Raw genomic sequence first — 21,060 nt, 5'->3', positions numbered from 1 at the left:
ATCAGAAGGTGACTGTCGGTGCTTTGAATGCGGTGGTTGTGACGGCGGTGGAACGCGTCAGAATGCTTCTTGGAGCGGATGGGGGGTGTGTACCTGCATGCACTCCGACGCTCAAGTCAGTAGAGATCAGAGAGTGAGGGTTTAGATGGAAAATGAGATCCTACCTTGGGGACTGCATTGGGTTGGGGACTGCATTGGGTCCCCTATTTATAGAGGTGGAGGGCTGCAGAGCCGTTGTGGTGGCACACCTGGCTCTGGCGGTTACGAAATCGTGGGAAGTGTAACCGCCAGAGAGTTTATTGCGGGAACGTGCAGAATGTGCAAAGAGACGTTGGGGTTCATTTGAACCGGTCTCGTTCGCTCCGTGCACCCCCCTCGCGGAGAGGGGGTGTGTCGCAAGTAATGCTGCCAAACGTGGAGTTTGGGCTTTGGATTGTATTGGGCCTAAGTAATGGGCCAAAGGTCCTTTTGGCCGGTCAAGATTAGCGAATTTTCATTGTATCGATGTACTCTATCAATTTGAATGAATGAATATCATTTATTTTTTGTAAAAAAAAAAAATTATATAAAACACACATCAATTTTGGCTTACTCTTTTCCTTCAATTTTTACCATTCATTTAAACTATTTTATCTATGATTTTGTCATTTTTACAATATTATTTAATTTATTAATTTTTTTAAGAAATCAAAATGAAATATATTAACAAAAATAATTTTTTAGGGAAATAAAAAAAATAATAAAAATTAACCTATAATTTTTTTTTAGGGAAAAAATTAACCTCTAATTTTATATATCCAAAATTGAATAAAAGAAAGAAAAAAGAAATTAATAAAGGGTCTTGTTAACCAGTGCCTTAAGGGCACTAGTTAAGGATTCAAAAATAGAAGTAATTTATAAAATTTAGGGAGAAAAAATTACTTTTCAAACTTTCAATGTGTTTAATACACCATTTCCAAGACAAAATTTCCTTTTTAAACTTCTTAACAAGGACACTTGTTAGCATTTCCCATTAATAAATATTTAAAAATTGAGATAAGAAATTAACTAGTCCCCCTACCCGTGCTATCGCACGGGCATTTATAGTCATGATTATAAAAAGTATAGTACCAAGCAAAGTATCATATAGTAAGAAATCAAAATACAGTATATCATGACAAATGCAAAAAATTTGGAATTTATGAATTGGTTCCTTGAATGCATAAGGCTATACATTATGAAACACCTCCTTGTATACGACATTTGTTGTGTTATCAATGCAATCTCCATTTTCGTCAGTTATGAGTATTTTCAAACCTTTCCTTGATGTCACCCTGGAGACTGCTACATATAATTGGCCGTGAGAGAACACAGATTGCGGTAGGTATACGCCAACTTGTTTTAATGATTGACCTTGACTTTTGTTAATGGTCATTGCGAAACAAACAGTAATGGGAAATTGCCTGCGTTGGAACTTGAACGGAATTCTAGTGTCTGAAGGTTGCAATGATAGTCTAGGCACAAACACCTTGTCCCCAATGTTGCTTCCTGAAATCACCCTTCCTTCCAATACATATCTTCCCATTCTTGTAATGATTAATCGTGTTCCATTGCACAAGCCAGCATTTATGTCCAAATTCCTCAGCAACATAACTGGAACTCCTACCTTTAATGTGATCTTGTGGTTAGGAAGACCTGATGCATTAATTTTGTTCAAAAATTCTGGTGTGTGAACATCATCAGGCCTGTTAGCAACAGTACTACTGGGGCAAGGTGAATCACAACTCAAATATGTTCTTTCTTCACCGGGTATCAAAGACATAACATAATTGTTAATTTCTTCGACAATCAGATTTTTTGGCGTTAAAATAGCTCTATTTTTAAAATACTCTGGATCATTCATATTATGCAAAATAGATGGGTAAATGCATTCGACAATAGATGCAACATGATCACCTGAACTATGGATAAGTAGGTCGTCGGGGATATGCACATTAATTCCATCATCACATGCGTCTCCAACAACACCATCACCAATGCCCAATACCCATTCTGCAAATTCTTTTAATTCATCTACATCAGCATCTGAACAACCGTGCAAAAGTCTCATATTTGTAGTTAGTGTTAAAATCTCACAATGACGCCAGAGACGTGATGAATTGATGCTTGCGTTTATTATGTCTTGTCGGGTTCCTTTAGGAACCACTGGTAGAATTTGCCGAAAGTCACCACCTAGAACGACAACCTTGCCTCCGAATGGAATGTCCGCTTTGCATACATCCCGGAAACTACGATCAACAGCCTCAAAACAATGTCTGTGCATCATTGGCGCTTCATCCCATATTATTAGTTTTGCGCGCAATATCAATTGCCCCAATGGACTTAATGGTTCAATGGTGCAAGTTGAACTTTCGTGAACAATGAATGGTATATGGAACCTGGAATGAGCAGTTCTCCCACCTGGAATAAGAAGTGCTGCTATACCACTTGACGCCACTGTTAGGACAATTTCTCCTTTGGATCTCAATGCAGATGACATTGCTCTCCAAATAAAAGTTTTTCCTGTACCACCGTACCCATATATAAAAAATAAACCTTGTTTATTTGCCTCAACTCTGCCCATTATAGTGTCGTAAATATTTTTTTGTTCAGTAGTCATCGTTGACATCAACCGATCATGCTCCTCTTTCAATGAATCTTTATTGTATCTCAATTCATCATAAATCAATCTATTAAGCCCAGCACTATTTATAGCGACATCAGTTCTTGGCATAGACGGATAGTGGTCCTTGAAATTTTTTCCGTGGGACTGTAGTAGCTTTTCAATTTCTGCAAGGGCATAGCTTTTTATTTGTTCTTCGTCTAGCTGAAGATCTGTATGGAAAAACAAAGAGTTTGGCAAGCAAATCATATGTTATGTTATCAAAAAGATGACCTCGCATACAATGGAGATGATAATTGTTTGAAATAGATTTTCATTTGCATAAATAGCCGTATTCATTATATAAATAGCATTAAAATTTAAGTAAACATCATATGTGTCCATACTGTGAAATTGTGCCGTGATGTGCTATAAACTATACTATTCTTATATCATGGTATATCAGTGGCTATTCTAAGCAAGAAGCATAAGATAAGGAAAAACATATACCTGGAACACGCAAGATGCGTCTTTGGCGATACACTATATCATCACTTAGATTCTCCCATGTTTTAGACCACACTACCTCTGGCCGCGCAAATTGATTTGTAAGCAGCAACGTAACAAATAATCTTCTCATAAAATCAGCGGTTCCCCAAAATGATGCCTGGTTAATGGCATCAATAAACTCTTTGTCATCTTCCAACAAACCCAATGCGAAGCAAGCCTCCTTAAAGGAGTCGTATTTGATGTCTTTCACTGTTTTAATTTCATCATAAGAAGTAGGGCCCTTTACATAATTCAATAAGGTGCGCAAGTAAAATTTCTCCCCAGACCCTGGTGGCACAAAATGAATCCTTCCAACTGATACACCTCTTTGTCTTGGTGACCATTTGTGTTGGGACGCTTTCCATGTAAATTTCAATGGGAATTCCCCATAAGTAAGATCTTTTGCGTCGGCATATATCTTGTTTGCCTCCATCCATGCCAAAAATTTTGTGTCACGAATATGTGGTTTATTTAAAACATCCTCTAAGTCATCATCATCTTCAAATATAATAGGCTCTTCCCCTTCTAAATGAAAACTCAATCGTTCTACAGAAGGATATCTATAATTAATATCGAAAGAAAAAATTCTCCACACAGCTTCACATGCAGACAAATAGCGACAATCATAATACATTTTAATTTCATCACAAGAGTCGGAACCAGACCCATAGAAGGAAGCAGTGACTCGGTCGTGGCCCTTGTTAACGTACTTGAACAAATATTTGATAGAACGTGATTGATTGCACCATTCAACATTAATATGTGCATTAAACTTCAGCATCAATTGTGGGTTGTATGGGACAACATACCTATTATCGGCAAATGAATCACCTTTTTGAACAGTTACGCCATTGTCCCTTCTTCTGTAAACAGGGTAACCGTCAGCATCAATAACGGTGTTGTCGACATATCTTTTCGGAAAATACTTTGTACACTTCCCATTTATCGTACATGGTGAATTAATATTTTCATCACCACATGGTCCATGTATCATAAGGGATGAGACAATATTGTAGAGCTCGGGATTTTTTTCTTTGTCTGGAATTTCAGCACATATTATTTTGTCAATGTTACTTGGATGAACAATTCGAAAATCGGGATGGAGGAAGACCAGAATATGAGCATGAGGAAGTCCTCGTTTTTGAAATTCAATTGTATAAATAACTGCATGATATTAAAATAACAATGGATCAGACCTAGTAATGACATACAGAAAATAGTAAAAGCAAATTTTGGTGATTCATAAAAGCAAATTCTTTCTAACCTGCCTTGACTTTGCCAAATATCTTTCCATTTCGTATCTCTTGAATTAAATGATTAAGTTTAATTTTAAAAATTCTGCTCACCAAGTCTGGCCTGTCTGCTGGCTTCAAATTGTGTTTCTTTAAGTATGAAACCATCTCCGGCCATTTGTGGTTGCATGTAAATGTAATAAAAAGATCAGGGTAACCAACCCAAGAACATATCGCCATTGCATCTTGATAATTTTGAATCATGTAACGTGCACCGCCGACAAACCTTGCGGGTAACACAACCCTTTTCCCCACCGAACTTGGATTGTCCTCGCCTCTAAGCAGTGCTTCATATAATCCCTTGTACATATCAGCTCTAACATCTTTTTGGTGATCACGGTACCATTTTAACCGCCAAGACTCTGTTGGAACAAAATGTGTTTAACAATAAACCTTAAAGAGTTTTGATGATAACAAGGTATTAAAAATTGTAAATTGGATTAGCTAATATTTGTTCAAGTGTACAGGACCATAATTATAAAGTTACATCATCATTGGTTCTGAATGAGCAAATAAAGAGCTATGGAAACAACAAAAATTTGAAGCTTGGACGCTCCTGAAGGCAACTTGCTCCTGAAGAAAAAGCGCTCCTGAAGTCAAGCTGCTCCTGAAGAAATAGCGCTCCTGAAGAATAGTGCTCCTGAAGACAAGAGGTCCAGAAGTCACATCATCAGAAGCTGCAGAAGTCATCTCATCAGAAGCTGCATCATCAGAAGCTGCCTCATCAGAAGCCATTTCACCAGAAGCTGAATATCAACTGGATTTGCAAAGAATCAAGAATTGAAGAATCATCAATGCAAAAGCTGTCTATTGGATTCGAAAACACAAACAAAGGATTAGTGGAGCTTGCAACGGTCATTTCAAAGGTGTTTGAAGGTGTGTGTTTGCAATTTGGACGAAAGCGTTGACATTGTACTTTGTACGAATTGTACAACCACGTTCTCCACTACTCTGTTTTGTGTCTGCACTTCAAGACAAGAAAACAGCTCCAGAATACGGTCTCGCCTGCATAGATGTTCCTTTGGATAAGGAATGGATTTCAAATTTGTTCTTCATAGGACAACAACCAAATCAGGCAAAAGATCATTGGTGAAAGATCAAGTTTCAACAACGACTCTTTGGTGTGCTGGCAATTTCACAACGTCTCTTTCACACCTCTATATAAAGGAGTGAAGACCTAGAGAATTGGTAATGCAAGAACGCTGAACGAAAGACTCACAAGATTTTCACAAGTACCAAACCTCTGCTGAAATTGTTCTGCATTCACTTAGAATTTCTGTGTCTCAAAGTCATATCTTAGAAATTCTTAAGTCCATTGAGTCTGTATCTGATTTGTATTGTGAGCACCTCTGATTGTATATCAAGTGTTCAACCTTAAACAATTTTCTGTGTAATTTTGTTTAGTTAGGAAGTCTCTTGCAGTTGTGCTTGAGCAGGAAGTCTCTTGATTGTGTTCTTGAGCAAAGGAAGTCTCTTGCTTGTGTGCTTGAGCATTGGAAGTCTCTTGCTTGTGTGCTTGAGCATTTGTAATCAGATATTACTCATAGTGAAATCTCCTTGGAAGTGCAAGGGGGACTGGACTACTTCCGGATTGTGGAAGGAACCAGTATAATTGCTTTGTGTCGTTCTTCTTCTCTCTCTCTCTGTTTTATTCCGCTGCATTTAGATTCTGATCATCACTTCAGAAGCTGTCTCACTTAGCTTCTGATCAGTGTATTCAGTTATTTAGAGAAACGAAGAATTTTTCAAAACACAATTCAACCCCCCTTCTTGTGTTTTTCTCACCTTCAATTGGTATCTAGAGCCTTGGTCTGTTGTGTATCACTTAACCGTGCAACAGTCAAAGATCTGAGAAAAACATGACTACTCCTCCTCCTGATGGTGATACTAGCTATAAAAATGTCTCACATGATTATAGTGATAGTAAGAAAACCAGTGTTGGAAAAGTTCCAAAGTTCAATGGAGATGCTGAAGAGTTCTCTTGGTGGAAGACCAATTTTTACAGTTACATCATGAGCCTAGATGAAGAATTGTGGGATATTCTGGAAGACGGCGTTGGTGGTTTAGTCCTTGATGAAGAAGGAGCTGCTGTGGATAGAAAGAAACATACTCCAGAACTGAGGAAACTTTACAAGAAGCATCATATTATCAGAGGAGCTCTTGTCACTGCCATACCCAAAGCAGAATACATGAAGATGAGTGACAAATCCACTGCTAAAGCTATGTTTGCTTCTCTCTGTTCAAATTATGAAGGGAGCAAGAAGGTCAAAGAAGCAAAGGCTCTCCTGCTTGTACATCAGTATGAGTTATTCAAAATGAAGGATGATGAAACTATTGAGGAGATGTACTCAAGGTTTCAAACCTTAGTTTCTGGTCTACAGATTCTAAAGAAGAGCTATGTTGCTTCTGATCATGTAAGCAAGATACTCAGAAGCTTACCTGCCAGATGGAGACCAAAAGTGACTGCCATTGAGGAAGCTAAAGATTTAAACACTTTAAGTGTCGAAGATCTTGTTAGTTCTCTCAAAGTTCATGAGTTAAGTCTTAATGAACATGAGTCTACTAAGAAGAGTAAATCAATAGCTCTTCCATCCAAAGGCAAGTCATCAAAAGCTCTCAAAGTGGTTGAATCTGAAGAGGAAGAACAGTCAAGTTCAGACTCTGAACCAGATGCTGCTGAAATGGCCATGCTCTCAAACAGACTTCAATATCTGGCCAAGAAGAACAGAAAGTTTCTCTCCAGAAGGGGTAACTCCAGAAGCTCAAGGAAAGAAGATCAGAAGGGATGCTTCAACTGTAAGAAGCCAGGTCACTTCATTGCTGAATGCCCTGATCTTCAAAGAGAAAAGTCAAAGGACAAGTCAAAGAGGTCTACCTTCAAACCAAGCAAACTCAAGAAGCAGATTAAGCAGAGTTTAATGGCAACCTGGGATGATTTGGGTAGTGAATCTGGATCTGATAAAGAGGAAGCTGATGAAGATGCAAAGGTAGCTGTTGGGTTGGTAGCAACAGCAACTTCAGAAGCTGGATCAGATTCAGACTCAGAAGATGAAAATGAGGTATATTCCAAAATTCCCAGAGATGAACTTGTTGAGTCACTTAAAGAACTTCTTACACATTTTGAAGTAAGAACCAATGAGTTGAAGGATTTAAAAGAAAAATATGCTGATTTGGTACAACAGCAAAAATCAACTCTATTGGATCTGAAAGCTTCTGAACAGGGACTTAGGGGCTTTGACTTCATGTGTAAAACATATGAAGACCAGCTCAGGTTCTTATGTCAGAAGCTACAAGAAAAGTGTAATGAAAAACCTTTAAGTAATCATGAAATTGCTCTTGAAGACTTCATTATATCTGGCATTGACAGAAGCAGAGTGGCTTCTATGATTTATAGCATTTACAAGAACAATGGCAGAGGAATTGGCTTTCCAGAAGTGAAACTGGAGAAAACCAATCTAAAGTCTTGTTGTGAATGCATCAAGGAAGGTCTGAAAACATTCTTTGTACCAGAAGGGGCTGAGTTGGAAACTGTTGTTCAATCAGAACCTGAAGCTTCTAGTTCTAAGGCTAAGATTACTTCAAAGCCAAAGAACTCTAAGTCAAAGGCTATGATCAAATCTGATTCCAAAACTTCAAAGGTTAGGATCCTGAAAAGATCAGAACCTATTCCTCAGAGTCTGGTGAAACCAAAATCTGGGGTTCTGAAGTCTAAGTTTCAGAAGAAGACAGTTACTGCTTCTGAAGTACCAAAACCTAAGGTGATGGCTAATCAGAAGCAACCCAACTCACAGCACAAGGTACAAGAAGTGAAGAGTAAAGCCTTAAGTACTAACCTTCCAGGACCCATAGAACAATGGGTACCTAAATCTAAAAATGTCAATAATGCAGGTATGTCTAAGAGCAGTGCCAAAGCAAAGATCATGGTACCTAGACAGCGGTTGCTCAAGACACATGACAGGAGACAAGTCCATGTTCCTCAGCCTAACAATGAAAGAGGGAGGAAATGTGAAATTTGGAGGCAACCAGTCAGGCAGGATCATAGGTACAGGAACTATTGGTAATTCCTCTACCTCAATTAATAATGTATGGTTGGTAGATGGTCTTGAACATAACCTTTTGAGCATAAGTCAATTTTGTGATAATGGTTATGATGTGCTTTTTGAAAAACCCAACTGTACAGTAATCAACAAGAAAGACAAATCCATTGTGTTCAAGGGAAAGAGAGTTGACAATGTCTATAAAATCAATTTTTCTGAACTGGCTGATCAGAAGGTGATCTGCCTACTATCAGTGAATGATAAGAAATGGATGTGGCACAGAAGGTTGGGACATGCTAACTGGAGGTTAATCTCTAAGCTTAGTAAGTTACAACTTGTGAAAGGGCTACCAGACATTGACTATCATTCAGATGCACTTTGTGGTGCATGTCAGAGAGGGAAAATTGTGAAATCATCTTTTAAAACCAAAGACATTGTCTCAACCTCAAGACCTTTAGAATTACTCCATATTGATTTATTTGGACCAGTGAGTACTGCATCCTTATATGGAAGTAGATATGGATTAGTCATTGTTGATGATTACAGCAGATGGACTTGGGTGAAATTCATAAAGAGTAAAGATGTTGCGTGTGATGTATTCAGTAGCTTCTGCACTCAAATTCAATCTGAAAAAGAATCAAAAATTTTGAAAGTCAGAAGTGATCATGGTGGAGAATTTGAAAATGAGCCATTTGAAGCTTTTTGTGAAAAACATGGAATTTTCCATGAATTCTCTTCTCCTAGAACACCACAACAAAATGGAGTTGTAGAGAGAAAGAATAGAACTTTACAAGAAATGGCCAGAACCATGATTCATGAAAACAATTTACCAAAACATTTTTGGGCAGAAGCAGTGAATACAGCATGCTATGTTCAAAACAGGATCTATATTAGACCTATTTTGGAGAAAACAGCATATGAACTCTTTAAAGGAAGAAAACCCAGTATCTCTTACTTTCATCAATTTGGGTGTACTTGTTACATTCTGAACAACAAGCTCTACCTAAAGAAATTTGATGCCAAGGCCCAAAGAGGAATCTTTTTAGGTTACTCTGAAAGGTCAAAGGCATACAGAGTGTATAATTCAGAAACACTCTGTGTTGAAGAATCTATGCACGTTAAATTTGATGACAAGGAGCTTGAAGATAAAACTTCAAAGCAGGGTGAAAGTTTTGCAGAGATACAGGTTCCTGAAGCTACTCCAGAACCTGATCAGATAGCTGAGTCTGAAGATAGTCCAGAAGCTGAACCCACATCAGAAGCGCAAGATGAAACTGCTTCTGATGAAGCACAAGATGGCTCACATCAAGAAGATCCTCCCAGAAACACATTCAAACACAAGTCTTCACATCCTGAGGAGCTAATCATTGGAAACAAAGATAGTCCAAGAAGAACAAGATCACATTTCAGACAAGAAGAGTCAATGATTGGACTAATCTCAATGATTGAACCTACAACAGTTGATGAAGCACTTTCAGATGATGGATGGATCCTAGCTATGCAAGAAGAGTTGAATCAATTTCAAAGAAATGATGTGTGGGATCTGGTACCCAAACCTCAGCACAAGAACATTATTGGAACAAAATGGGTATTCAGAAACAAGCTGAATGAGCAAGGTGAAGTAACAAGAAACAAAGCCAGACTTGTTGCACAAGGGTATAGTCAACAAGAAGGCATTGATTACACTGAAACGTTTGCTCCAGTTGCAAGATTGGAAGCAATCAGGTTACTTCTTTCCTATGCAGTTAATCATGGCATAATATTATATCAGATGGATGTCAAGAGTGCATTTCTCAATGGTGTCATAGAAGAAGAAGTGTATGTTAAGCAACCTCCTGGATTTGAGGATATTAAATATCCTGACCATGTTTTTAAACTGAATAAATCACTATATGGCTTGAAACAAGCTCCCAGAGCTTGGTATGATAGACTAAGTAATTTCTTAATCAAAAATGATTTTAAGAGAGGACAGGTTGACACTACACTCTTCAGAAGGACCCTTGGGAAAGATATTCTTGTTGTGCAAATATATGTTGATGATATAATATTTGGTTCTACTAATGCATCTCTTTGCAAGGAATTTTCTGAGTTAATGCAGGATGAATTTGAAATGAGCATGATGGGAGAGCTGAAGTTCTTCCTTGGCATTCAAATCAATCAATGCAAAGATGGAGTCTATGTTCATCAATCAAAGTACACAAAGGAGCTTCTGAAGAAGTTCAAACTTGAAGATTGTAAAGTGATGAACACTCCAATGCATCCTACGTGCAACCTGAGCAAAGAAGATGAAGGAGCTAAAGTAGATCAGAAGCTGTATAGAGGTATGATTGGTTCTTTGTTATACCTCACTGCATCTAGGCCAGATATTTTATTCAGTGTATGCTTGTGTGCAAGATTCCAATCAGATCCTAGAGAATCTCATATGACTGCTGTCAAGAGAATCTTCAGGTATTTGAAGGGAACAACTAATCTTGGACTCCTTTATAGGAAATCCTTAGATTATAAGCTAATTGGATTCTGTGATGCTGATTATGCTGGTGATAGGATTGAAAGAAAATCAACCAGTGGCAATTGTCAATTTCTGGGTGATAATCTTATATCCTGGGCTAGCAAAAGACAAACAACTATTGCTATGTCTACAGCAGAAGCAGAATACATTTCAGCTGCAAGTTGTTGTACACAACTACTTTGGATGAAACATCAGTTGGAAGATTATCAGATAACTGCTAACAGTATTCCCATTTATTGTGATAATACTGCTGCTATTTGTTTGTCTAAAAATCCAATTTTGCATTCAAGAGCTAAGCACATTGAAATCAAACACCATTTTATCAGAGATTATGTTCAAAAAGGAATTTTAGATATACAATTCATTGATACTGAAAATCAATGGGCTGATATATTTACTAAGCCTTTAACTGTTGAAAGATTTGATTTTATAAAGAAAAATTTGAACATGCACTTCGTGTCTGATTAAATGTTTGCTTGCTCCTGAATAGGATTTTAGGTTCTGAAGTTAGTTCAGAAGCAGTAGTCCATCAGAAGCTCTTTATTGAGGTTCTGAGGAAAACTCGCTTCTGATGATGACATCAGCATCTGAAGTCCAGAAGCTGGATTTGTTGCTTCTGAATAGTTGAATTAGTGGAAACGTTGGGAGTTACTTGTTAAAGTAACTTCTGGCCCACTAACTTGGTTGTTACTCTGTGAACTTCTTACGTGGCCTGTATGTGTTGGTGTATAACTAAATGGGCAATGATGATTTAAAAGCTTTGAAAGTACTTTTCACGCGCCCCCAATTTTGTCATTAATGTTATGTTTGTTTGTCTCTTTTGAATTGCAATCGTTTTACTTTTAACACTTTGTCAATTCACACACTACTCACTCACAACAAACACATTTGCTCTCAAACCGTTTGCGAAGTAAGCGCATTCTCTCAACCTTAGAACCCTAAAATCTTCATCTTCTTCAAATCTTCGTCAATCATCAAATGGCATCATCAAGCTCGCAACGAAAAGATTCAGAATCTACTTCAAGAATGGTCCCTGAATATGACTACAGAGGAAGAAGCATGAAATTGGAAGAATGGGATTTGCAAGTTCAGATAGAGAATCCAGTGGACTTTGATTCTCTGAATTTTCATAGGTGTTCTATCAGAAGCTACTATGAAGAGCAAGGACTCATGGATTATTTCAGAATGTTGAATGGACCAACATATGAAGCTCTGGTTAGACACTTCTGGGTAAGAGCAAAATTTTACAACAAAGCGGCATCCTTATCTGAGGAAAGTCAAATGGTGCTAATGTATCCTGAATTAGAAGGGAAAACAAGAGAAGAAATGGGTCTTGCGCCATTTGTTGAAGATGAAATCAGATCCAGCATCTGTGGTATTCCAATAAGAATTGCACAATGGCACATAGAGTATGTTCTCAAGGCTGCAGCCTCTGGATACTACTCTGGAATTGATCTTTCAGATGCTGCTGAAAAACGCATTTGGAAAAAGCAAGCCAACTTGGTGATTTACAATTCTGAGAAGGAGAAGAAATATGCTGAATTGAGCATGGAAACCAAGATGCTTCTGAAGATTCAGAATGAGACCCTGTTTCCAAGTGGTGACTGTGTGAAACCAAATCTAGCTCAGAAGGTCCTTCTCCAGCACTTCATCAAGAAGGAAAAGGTGAATGTGCCCAAATACGTGTTCAAGTACTTGGTAGAGTGTTTGAAGCAGAGTCAGCTACTGGATAAACCCTGGGTTCCTTATGGAAGACTCCTCTCAGAGATATTCTATCAAGGAGGTATCTTGAACAGTCTCAGTCAATCTCAAGGCTTCACAGATCAGCTACTTGACACAAAAACTGGAAAATTCATTAATGCTCATACTCTATTGAATATGAAGCTAATCAGTGAAGTCACCAAACTTCAAACTGATTTAAGTGAATCACTTGTTATGTCTGATCTTATGAAGGACTTTCCACCCATCTGCAAGAAGGATCCCATTGAAGTGCAATTGTACTATATCAAGGAACATTTTGAGGCAACCAATGAGAGAATCAGATTGGAAGATATTCCAGAGGAAATGTATGGTGGTGCTCTGCCACGAGCCAGAGGCAGAAAGTCAAAAAGGAAGATGACTGCAGAGCAATATCTAGAGGTTGAACAAACTACTAAAAAGGCAAAAGTTGCTGCTGACAAGCTCAAAATTGGTAGTTCATCAGTACCTTCTATTGAAGAAGCCATTGAAGACATGGACTCCAGGATGATCATGGGTGTTGACATTCCTCTTGATCAACCTGCTATACCAAAGAGGAAGAGAAAGCCAGCCTTGAGGAGAACCAAGGATTTTCCTCATATCACCTTAAGAGCTCAAGCTGCTTCTGATTTGAAGTTAAAAGAGTTACAAGAGAAGAAAGCAGCCGCTGAAAAAGTTCTGGAAATTGCTGCTGAGCTACGAGAGTCTGTAGTTTCAGAAGCCAAGCAACTGTTGCAGGTGTCCAGTGAATCTGCTAAAGAGGATTCTGATCCTGAACCAGAAAAGGTAATTAATATATCTTCAGATTCCGCATCCGCATCATTATCAGATTCTGATGATTCTGATGATGATGTACCCTTAGCTCAACTTTTTCAAAAACCAGTAAAAAGCCAATCAACATCAACCAAAACCAACGATAAGCCCTCTTCGTCAACTTCTTATGAACCAGTTGGCCACATAGTTAATGAGAAGTTAGCTGAACTGGCTGTGCAGAGAGAAAGAGTCATTGATTCTATCTTTCGCCTTAACCCTCAACCCCTTTGCATTCAACCTCTCAACATGATTCCTCCTGAAAATGTTGAGTCCACCTCAGAAAAAGCCTCTGAAGCAACTCCAGAAGCAGCTGCTTCTGAAAATGTTGTTTCAGAAAACCCTCATCAACAAACACCTGAACCACAAAAACCCACAACACCCCCACAATCACCAACAGCTACCATTGACCCCCAACTCAACACTCAAACATCAACTTCACCACAACAACCACCATCTGAAACTGAATTTCAACCTTTACCTGAACACTCTCCTGAACCAACTCCCATGGATGTTGACATCTCCCTAGTCAATGTTCAAGCCTCAACCTCCACCACACACATTGATTCTGACCAGCCCTCATCTTCTAACACACAAACACACCTTACCATTCCAGTTCCTAACCCTATTCAAGACTTAGAAATCAGTGATTCTGATCTTGAAATCCTTGAACATCCACCCACAAACATCCTGGAATCTGGATATATCAATTCTGAGCTTCTGACAATCCTTAGTCAATTGCTTAATCTTGTGGATCAACGAAGGACAATTGATCTCACAAGTGCATATGAAGACTCCTGGGCATCACTTCAGAACCGGGCAACTGAGCTAATTGAAAGCTTAAGGGCTAAGTGCATCAGAAGCAAGGAAGCTTCTGTCAGGAAGTTAATGGAGCATCTGAATCAGAGTCTCAGAGTAAGAAGTTCTACACTGCTCCTGGCAAACCAGCCTTTCTTCTTAGAAACGGATTACTTGACCAGAGAAGCAAGGTTGTGTAAGCTTCTGAAGAAACAGATGGCACAGCAGCAGCAAGAAGCTAAGGAAAGGGAACAGGCTCTTCTCCAGAGGCAACAACAGCTTGAAGAACTGTTGCAGAAGAAGATTGAAGAAATGGAGGAGATGAAGAAACAACATCAAACCAACACTTAGTTGCACACCCTTGTGTTTTTCTTTTTGTTTGTTGTTTGTTTTGAATTCCTAGTCCTTGCTTCTGAAACCATTCTGTTTTAATTCTCTTTGCTTCTGAATGCTTACTGATTCTGACTGTTTAGCTGCTTCTGACAATTGAATATACATGATTTTTGCTCTGATTTATTTAGTTCATTGCTTAGTATACTCTCTCACGTTTGAGTTTTTCTCATATCTTTTTGTCTTTTGTGCTTAGATTTATTTTAATTTTTTTTGATAATGACAAAAGGGGGAGTATATGTGACAAGTATTTAAAGGCTCTGAGCCCCATTAATGGCATTTGAAATTTTTGAAAAACTTCTATCTTTTTACCTTATTGGTATAAGCTATGAATGAACGAAGGAGTATCAAAATTCAAGTAAAGTTAATTGAACCATTCTTCTTATCTATAAGTAAATTCTTTCAATGATTCAATTTTGCTTTTAAGCTCTGATAATAATTATTGCGCGCAAAATGAATTTAATTAACCTGGATAGAACTTAGGGGGAGCTTACAAACCTCACCTTAAAGACTATCAGACTCAGGGGGAGTTTGAGCTTACAAACCTCAGATTCTGAGCTTACAAACCTCAGAACCCCAAAGTCAACTTGTTAATTAGATTAACAACAATTGATCAATTTTAAATACTTTTGTTTGTCATCATCAAAAAGGGGGAGATTGTTGGAACAAAATGTGTTTAACAATAAACCTTAAAGAGTTTTGATGATAACAAGGTATTAAAAATTGTAAATTGGATTAGCTAATATTTGTTCAAGTGTACAGGACCATAATTATAAAGTTACATCATCATTGGTTCTGAATGAGCAAATAAAGAGCTATGGAAACAACAAAAATTTGAAGCTTGGACGCTCCTGAAGGCAACTTGCTCCTGAAGAAAAAGCGCTCCTGAAGTCAAGCTGCTCCTGAAGAAATAGCGCTCCTGAAGAATAGTGCTCCTGAAGACAAGAGGTCCAGAAGTCACATCATCAGAAGCTGCAGAAGTCATCTCATCAGAAGCTGCATCATCAGAAGCTGCCTCATCAGAAGCCATTTCACCAGAAGCTGAATATCAACTGGATTTGCAAAGAATCAAGAATTGAAGAATCATCAATGCAAAAGCTGTCTATTGGATTCGAAAACACAAACAAAGGATTAGTGGAGCTTGCAACGGTCATTTCAAAGGTGTTTGAAGGTGTGTGTTTGCAATTTGGACGAAAGCGTTGACATTGTACTTTGTACGAATTGTACAACCACGTTCTCCACTACTCTGTTTTGTGTCTGCACTTCAAGACAAGAAAACAGCTCCAGAATACGGTCTCGCCTGCATAGATGTTCCTTTGGATAAGGAATGGATTTCAAATTTGTTCTTCATAGGACAACAACCAAATCAGGCAAAAGATCATTGGTGAAAGATCAAGTTTCAACAACGACTCTTTGGTGTGCTGGCAATTTCACAACGTCTCTTTCACACCTCTATATAAAGGAGTGAAGACCTAGAGAATTGGTAATGCAAGAACGCTGAACGAAAGACTCACAAGATTTTCACAAGTACCAAACCTCTGCTGAAATTGTTCTGCATTCACTTAGAATTTCTGTGTCTCAAAGTCATATCTTAGAAATTCTTAAGTCCATTGAGTCTGTATCTGATTTGTATTGTGAGCACCTCTGATTGTATATCAAGTGTTCAACCTTAAACAATTTTCTGTGTAATTTTGTTTAGTTAGGAAGTCTCTTGCAGTTGTGCTTGAGCAGGAAGTCTCTTGATTGTGTTCTTGAGCAAAGGAAGTCTCTTGCTTGTGTGCTTGAGCATTGGAAGTCTCTTGCTTGTGTGCTTGAGCATTTGTAATCAGATATTACTCATAGTGAAATCTCCTTGGAAGTGCAAGGGGGACTGGACTACTTCCGGATTGTGGAAGGAACCAGTATAATTGCTTTGTGTCGTTCTTCTTCTCTCTCTCTGTTTTATTCCGCTGCATTTAGATTCTGATCATCACTTCAGAAGCTGTCTCACTTAGCTTCTGATCAGTGTATTCAGTTATTTAGAGAAACGAAGAATTTTTCAAAACACAATTCAACCCCCCTTCTTGTGTTTTTCTCACCTTCAGACTCGATCATGCTAAATCCATCGCAACAAAATTGTTGTAACAACTTTCTCGAATACAATAATGCTCCTTGATCATTGACCCTCTGCTGCAATTTGTATGCAAACCACTCTTTCATTGATACAAAAATTCTTTTGATGGGATTCTTTGTTTCTTTTTCCGAAAATCGAATATCTCGTCGAAAACCGTCTTCACCGCGAGAGAATATTAATGGATATTGTAGCGGTAAGTATGATGTCTCAAAAACGGATATACGTTTGAGCAGACCTGATACACACTCAACAACGATGTCCCTCTCGAAATCCGCTGCATCATAATCACCTACAACCAAGGCTGCTACCTCTGATGCAGTTGGTGCATTATAACGCCGACCATCGTATCCCCTTTTGCCTAATAAGCGTAGCTTTACAGTTGGAGTTTCTGATTGTAATAATTTATCTCGCACCAACCTATATGACTTAACAAATGAATTTGCGGCATCAAGCATATGCCTTAACTCGTCAACAATAGTTGACCTCAAAGAATTTCTATCGTCGTCCATTCTACACCAAAATAAAAACAATAATTAGTACGAAGATGACATTGATAATTAATTATAATATTCATATTATACTACTATCATCACATGTATTGTCTGAAGTTATGTTCCAACATATTGCAATGAGAACCATATTATGATATTAAATTGTAACGACCAATAATTACGTAAGTATGTTAAGCAAAAGATGGCGAAATAAGAAAATTACCTCACGGATGCCATCCGATTGCGAGTTTCGTTATCAGTATCATATATATACAATTGTGCAAACTTAGGTTGATCCCCTGGTTTAGGCAACAAACTACCGATTTGGTGGTAATTTTCTCCATTCATTGTAAATACTGGGGGCGCCTTGCCATTGTTTTTGGTCTTATCGATCTTTGCACCAATTGAAGTGAAGGCGAACATGCTGTTAAATGATCTAATGTTATCCAAAAAGTATTTGCTCTTTCTATCATCTTTAAAATACAACTCATGCAGGGATTGAGGTAGGCTGGCGAATGGTGCAATCTCTATCCTTCCTTGCATGCAGCACATAGAAAATTCTGGTGTTGACGTGCTCTTGCTTTTATTTGCTCTCTCTTCATACCACATTAATGCGTTGCAATCCTTACAAACATACTGCGGTTCCCCAACATCAAAATATTCTGAATAATCAAGGGAGACATGCGCAACATTAATAGTTTTAGAGTGTGTCATCCAATAAATTTTAAAAACCAATATTAATTAATTCGAGGTAATCGGCAAGCATTTTTGGAAATTTACCAACTGTATCGGATTCAACCAATAATTTTGTTCTCCTGCGTCTTGTCCTTTTTTTAGATTGCATGCTGTTTTCCATCACTTCCATGTTTTCTGTGGGAAGCAAATGACCATATTAACATTAAAATGAGAAAATTATTTGCTCAAGAGAAATGCACGAACAAAATAAATTATTTTAATCCACCATAATCATTATTAGGAACATCATACTGCTCGCTATTTTGCGCGCAATTAAACCAATCATGAGTGGGTTCAATCTCATCCACATCTGATTCATCCGATAGTGTTTCGCTATTGCTGATATCAACGTCATCTCCTAAAGGATAAAAATGAGAAATTCACAAAATTTAACAAAATAGGACATTAAAGGTCTTGGAAATTTTTTTCATTATAGGTGTATACTTGACTACAATAATTCAGTACATATGAGCACCTTTATTATCGTAAGTATATTGATTGGAAATTGTCGGCGGGATGTCTATTGGGCATATGTATGTATCGGATTCAACCAATAATTTTCCTCTCCTGCATCTTGTCCCTTTTTTAGATTGCATGCTGTTTTCCATCACCTCCATGTCTTCTGTGGGAAGCAAATGACCATATTAACATAAAAAATGAGAAAACTATCTGTTCAAGTGAAATGAACGAACAAAATAAATTATTTTAACCCACCATAATCATTATCAGGAACATCATAGTGCTCGCTATTTTGTGCGCAATCAAACCAATCATGAGGGGGTTCAATCTCATCCACATCCAATTCATCCGATAGTGTTTCACTATTGTTGATATCAACGTCATCTCCTAAAGGATAAAAATGAGAAATTCACAAAATTTAACAAAACAGGGAGACAATAATTTTTAAAAACAGGGCATTAAAGGTCTTGTAAATTTTTTCATTATAGGTCTATACTTAACTACAATAATTCAGTACTTGTGAGTACCTCCATTATCGTAAGTGTATTGATTGGAAACTGCCGGCGGGATGTCTTCTGGGCATATGTTTTGAATTCTGTGACCATTGCCGTTGGTTTTGCGCCTTTTACCAGATTCCATTTCCGATCAACAATGAACAAAAACACAGCATGAGGCTCTTATGACACGAGGAACCGTGTTTCACCCCTTATAAGTCACCTTTTCTTCTTTCCTGAAAATTATATAAATAAATTTAAAGTAGAGCTTAAAATTTTTTGTAACTTAAGTAAAAGATTAATTTTGAATGAACAATGGTGTGATAAGAGGAATAAGGACAATTTTTTATATTTTTTTTTTGAGTAAAAGAACACCTTTTTATATATTAGCATCGTCTATGGAGTGCAAAATAAGCTTTAGTACAAATGAAGAACCAAAAAAACCTTATGATATGCATCTGATACGTCGCTGTTTAGAAAATATAGGATACATATCCGCCGTTATTTATAGAATATAATATACATATATAAAAAATCCTGTGATCAAGGCACCAAAAAATATACAAATAAAATTAATTGAAACAGCATAGAAATTAAAAATAGAAGGTAAAAAATAAAAACTTTAAAATAGAAGACTCTTCAAGATGCGCAATGTTGAAAAGTTTCCAAACCAATACTACTAAAATAGCATCACTGAGATATAATGCACAAACACTTCTTGGTACCGTCTAGTGCACCATCTCAAACCGAAGGGTTGTCTTATAATTAGCAAGTGAGTCAAATGGGAAGTATAACAAATAGTTGGTACAGAGTGAGAAAACAATTAAGAAACATAAGTGAAGGCAATATACATAGTTCGATGAAAATGGGAAGTATATCAAATGTTGTTAGGAATCCAAAATATTTTTGCGAAGCTATATTATGGTCTCAGTCACAGAGCAGAGGTATATGAATCAAAATAAATTACATTTAAGTAAATCAAATATGCATACATATAACATGAATTTGATAGCAAACCCCTTTATAAAATATGAAACTAAAATACATCAAATTCTTTAAGAACGGTTCAAGACAATTTCAAGTATGGGGTTGAATAGCCTTTTGTATGGTGGGAGCAGAATAACATGTTTTAGTATGAGGAAACCATTAGCAAAACACACATTTAGGCATTCAGGAATGTAATAACATCAGATACGATTTCAAGCTTAAATCTAAATTCTAAATAAATGCATAAAGAAGAAGGAAACAACTCACTCTAGAGTAGGATTCGAGCCACTGGAGGCGATCACCATGAAAACCATCACCGCGAGCTGCTATGATAAATCACCACAGCAATTTGAGTTTCTAAAGCTGCAGCACGCCTTTTTTTTCCTTCAGCAACCTCGACTAACACACAATATAGAAAGGGTAGACACAGTCACATCGGTTTAATCAATCTCCACCGTATAAATCATCACCGCAGGGGCCTTCTTGCAACAACCGCCACTGCATAAACCTCCTTCTAGAATTTAACAAACAAAAAAAGAGATGATAATAAATTAGATAGCAATGCAATTCAAAAAGTGATCGGATTACAAATAACCAAAAATCAAATTAAACAAATGCTCCTACTCTTATTCCAACCCCCAATTTGAAAATTCCTAAACTGCAAAATCAACAAACCAAACGCCACACCAATCATATGAACGACAATTACTTTGATTTTGTAAGAAGCCTAAAAAGCTATTGCAAGCTATTTTGAACAATAGAGGAATTGAATGGAAAGAAAGATGTGTGGTTAACCTTAGTCACGGAGAAGAGGAGGAGCAGCTAAAAATCCATTTGATTTTTCTTCTCAATCGACAATACGTGTATTGTATATCTCATGCACCATAGATATACCAACAGGAAGGTTAAGCCTCACTCTAGCACAAGTCCAATCCATGACATCATATATGATAAATTCAATTATGATGGTTTAAGATAAGAAGTTAAAAAAATAGAAAGTTATTTTGGAGTTACATTTTTTTAATGAGCCTTTCAACTG

General features: G+C 37.4%; 1 protein-coding gene across 1 annotated transcript; it reads right to left on the bottom strand.

The window, feature by feature from the left end:
• Window positions 1-1,207: 1,207 nt before the first annotated feature.
• LOC146935178 (uncharacterized) lies at window positions 1,208-19,179 on the bottom strand. The gene is made up of 10 exons (XM_085749015.1): window positions 19,068-19,179; window positions 18,796-18,927; window positions 18,557-18,703; window positions 18,308-18,439; window positions 18,127-18,216; window positions 17,570-18,008; window positions 16,821-17,365; window positions 4,434-4,823; window positions 3,131-4,333; window positions 1,208-2,853 (listed from the first exon to the last, which is right to left on the bottom strand). Exons 1-10 carry the CDS (start codon window positions 19,177-19,179, stop codon window positions 1,208-1,210), a joined length of 4,836 nt encoding a protein of 1,611 aa, XP_085605141.1.
• Window positions 19,180-21,060: the final 1,881 nt, after the last annotated feature.

The sequence above is a fragment of the Medicago sativa genome, chromosome 3 (assembly GCF_051527215.1).
Source record: "Medicago sativa cultivar Bolivia chromosome 3, Bolivia_mono, whole genome shotgun sequence".
In the NCBI taxonomy this organism is placed as follows: Eukaryota; Viridiplantae; Streptophyta; class Magnoliopsida; order Fabales; family Fabaceae; genus Medicago; species Medicago sativa.
This window is presented reverse-complemented; position numbering and strand designations above follow the sequence as displayed.

Excerpts from the sequence above, each read along its gene's own strand:
- LOC146935178 (XM_085749015.1), bottom strand. The coding sequence starts at position 19,179 with ATGGAATCTGGTAAAAGGCGCAAAACCAACGGCAATGGTCACAGAATT. Across the intron at positions 4,824-16,820 it reads TAGCATGATCGAGTCTGAAG|AGTCTTGGCGGTTAAAATGG; the intron begins GTGAGAAAAACA and ends TTGTTCCAACAG. Across the intron at positions 4,334-4,433 it reads ATTTGGCAAAGTCAAGGCAG|TTATTTATACAATTGAATTT; the intron begins GTTAGAAAGAAT and ends AATATCATGCAG.